The sequence below is a fragment of the Arachis ipaensis genome, chromosome B02 (genome assembly GCF_000816755.2).
Source record: "Arachis ipaensis cultivar K30076 chromosome B02, Araip1.1, whole genome shotgun sequence".
In the NCBI taxonomy this organism is placed as follows: Eukaryota; Viridiplantae; Streptophyta; class Magnoliopsida; order Fabales; family Fabaceae; genus Arachis; species Arachis ipaensis.
In genome coordinates this window covers 13520273-13523787 of record NC_029786.2, presented here as the reverse complement: position 1 = coordinate 13523787, position 3515 = coordinate 13520273, and the positions used below count along the sequence as shown (strand labels likewise).

Genomic DNA, 3515 nt, shown 5'->3' with positions numbered 1-3515 from the left:
ATTTCTGGAGAAGACAAATTGCGTAGGAATGTGCATTAATCTCTGCAAGATGCCATCTCAATCTTTTATAAAAGATTCTTTTGGTATGCCAGTAAACATGGTTCCTAGTAAGTATATATATTTATTAATATTTTCGACGACTATTTGCATGATCAAATACACATATATGATATATCCACACATTATCATTACAGTTGTATTTTTCAACGAGTAAATTTTCATTTTGTTTTCTGAAATTTACACGATTATCTATTTTGGTTTTAGAAATTTAAATTTTTTTTATAGTAATGTCTAAATTTATATCTAGCCCCTCAATTCTTTTCACGAATCAATAAACAGAATGTTGTTAGATTCTCCAACAATTAAGTGACATGACTTTTTTCTTTTTCTTCTTCAATTTGAATTATAACAAAATTCATAAGAAAAAGTATATGGAACCAAGAGATTATCAGCCAAAAATTAAATAAAATCACATTAATTTATATTAATAATTAATTTTAAATTTTTTAAATTCAAAATTTATAAAAACCATCTTCTCTCTCACATTAACCTACCGACCTTCAACAATCACACACACAGACCTCTCTCTCTTACCGTCAGGCCCTCTTCGCCTCCCCACCGCGACCCACTCCTCTTCTATCACCGACATCTGGCTCGTCGGATTCGCTACCGTCGACAAGAACCGCTTCCCTTTCGTGAACCAGATGTGTTACTGGAGCCGCAAAAACTTATCTTCACTGAAACATGGTTGTCTATTTCATGGCTATGTCCTCAAATTTGAGTTTAGTTCACACATCTCTGTAGAAAATGCACTTATAAATATGTATGCCAAATGTGGTTGTCTGGATGACTCAATTAAGATATTCCTAGAAATGCCAAATAGAGATTCTGTTTCATGGAGCACTTTGATCAGTGCCTACGGTCTTCATGGATGTGGTGACCAAGCATTGCAACTTTTCCATGAAATAAAAGAGAGGGAGGAGTGAAGTCAGACTCAATTACCTTACCCGCCGTATTATCTGCTTGTAATCATGCCGGTCTTGTAACTGAGGCGCAACTGGTATTCAAACAAGCGAGTGCAGATTGTAAAATTCAATTAACCTTAGAACACTATGCATGCCTAATTGATCTTCTTGGAAAGAAATATAAAAAAAATATTCATTTAATATGAAAAAAAACATCCTAATACTTAACAAAAGAAATATTCAGTTATATTTTAGCAAAAATAATTAAATATCTATAAAATTTAAAAAAAATATGAAATTTTTAAAGAAATAGAGACATTCACATTTGCAATACAAAAAAAATTGAAAAATATATAAAAGAACATCCATTTAGTATGAAAAAGAAACATTCTGATACTTAGCAGAAGAAACATCTATATATATTAACTCGTAGAGATTTTAGATTCACCCAAAGGTATTTGGCTGATTTTTGACTAATACCCTTTTAGTTTTCTAGCATTGTTGAATTCATAAAATTCTAAACAAAAAAATTATTGAGAGAAACACAACAGTAATGTAAATAAAAAAAACAACAAAAATAAAATAAAATAATGTTTAGAGTAGGACATTTTTTTAAAATTTTTATTTCTTTTAAAGATGAGGTTGATCTGTCACCAAAAGAGGTGATTGAGTTAGCACAGTAAAAGCATCCTATATTTCAAGAGTAAATTATATTAACGTCATCTTCAGTTCGGTGAAATTCATTACGATTACCTTCTATTTGGCCAGATTATACTAGTGTTGTGTTAATTACAACGTGTTTAGTGACATGTTCTACATAATACAAATATGTATAACATACCCTAAAAGCTTGAATTTTGAGAAGAAAAAAGTGGGGTGTGAAGAAACTAACTATAGCAATGATAGCAGCAAAGGTTTGTAGTGTTGTTGTCGTTGCCATTAGTTCTACTCTTGTTGTTGTTGCTGTTGGGACGTACCGCTATCTTCGTAATACTAAAATAACAAACTTTGCTTTTGATTTAGAATTTGGATCAAAGCCAACGAATCGATGATGATTAGTGAGCGAGGGATGCGACGGACCGAGTGTGGAAAGGAGAGATCGTGTCAAAAAAAAGAGAAGGATCGCAGCAAAGAAGGGACAGACGGAGAGGAAGTTAAAGAAAAAGGAATGAGTCAGGTGGGAGATAAAGAAGTAAAAAAGGGGAAGCGAGAGGAGAAGGACGGTGGAGAACAAGAAGAAGAAGAAAAAAAAGTTAGGGTTTCAAGAATTAAATAGGGTCCAAAATCAAATCTTGTCATGTCATCTAATCGTTGAAGTGTCTGATATGACAAGAGTTTGTCACATCAATACTCTATTTGCTAATTCATCGGTGAAAAGGGTTGAGAGACCAAATCGCTATCCGAACCAGAATTTAGAGTACCATTATAAAAAATTTTAATCTTCAAATATTAAAATAGATAATCACACAAATTTCAAAAGATTAAAATAAGAATTTACTCATTTTTTAACAAACCAATTTAATTTAAATAATTAATTTGGTAGCAGAAACCTCTGAATCATATATTATTATGACTCCCATCTTAAGAAGCTTTATTTACCCCTCTATAACATATATTATTAATTTTCTCCCTTAATATGCGTGTATATTTTAACATCGTAATTTAGAGCTAACTAAAAAAAATTTATGTTTATGTTAAAAGATATTAGGAATTACTTAATAAGTTGTTTGACAATAGAGCCAACTATTAGTGATAATAAGTGGGTTAATAATAGATATATTGACTATATTCTTGCATAATTGTCACTATATATATTAGGTGTTAAAAATATAATTATTTATATTATTTTTTTATCAATTTAAAATTTTAAGAGAAGTAATTTTATGATATAGTATCAAAGTTCTATATCAAAAAGTCTAGAGTTCGATTTATGGTGAACTCCAAAATAAAAAAAATAGTATAAAATAAATAAAAAAACTACACAAAATTCAAACAAATTCAAACGAAATTCTTGCTTGAGAAAAAATATAGAGATATAATCATTCATGTTATTTCCTCCCATCAGCTTAAACTTTTGGAAGAAATGATATCATGAAATTGTATCATAACTCTATGTTCGAATGGTCTAAAATTTGATTTTTGGTGAACTCCAAAAGAAAAAAAAAAATAGTATAAGACAAACAAAATGAAAAAAAAAGAAGGCCTATGTAAAAATTCAAACAAATCCAAAAGAGACTCTTATTTGAAGAATAGCATTAGAGATATTATAATTCATATTGCTTCTCCTATCACCTTAAGCTTTTGTGAGGAGTGATTTTATGACATTAAGTGTATGTAGATTGGATATAACTAAAATTTTAACTCGATTTGTGCTAAAATCATTGATCTAATATTCACATTTTTTTAGACTAAGATCTAATACAATCCTCAACTTTACAGATTGAATTAGAAAATATCGGATATATCCAATTTAAAAAAATAAAAAATATCTCTAAAAATTAAAAAATATATTTTTCCCTTTTTTTTAATATCTATTTACTTCTAAAACAC

General features: G+C 29.3%; 1 protein-coding gene across 1 annotated transcript in view; it reads left to right on the top strand.

Moving 5' to 3' along the window:
• Positions 1-2656, top strand: part of LOC110268718 (beta-carotene isomerase D27, chloroplastic-like) — a 4760-nt gene extending 2104 nt beyond the window's left edge. The window contains exons 3-4 of the mRNA XM_021115524.1: positions 1-107; positions 1989-2656. Coding sequence (XP_020971183.1) covers positions 1-107; positions 1989-2017 — 136 coding nt within the window. The 3' untranslated portion in view covers positions 2018-2656. The remainder of the gene's footprint in view (positions 108-1988) is intronic.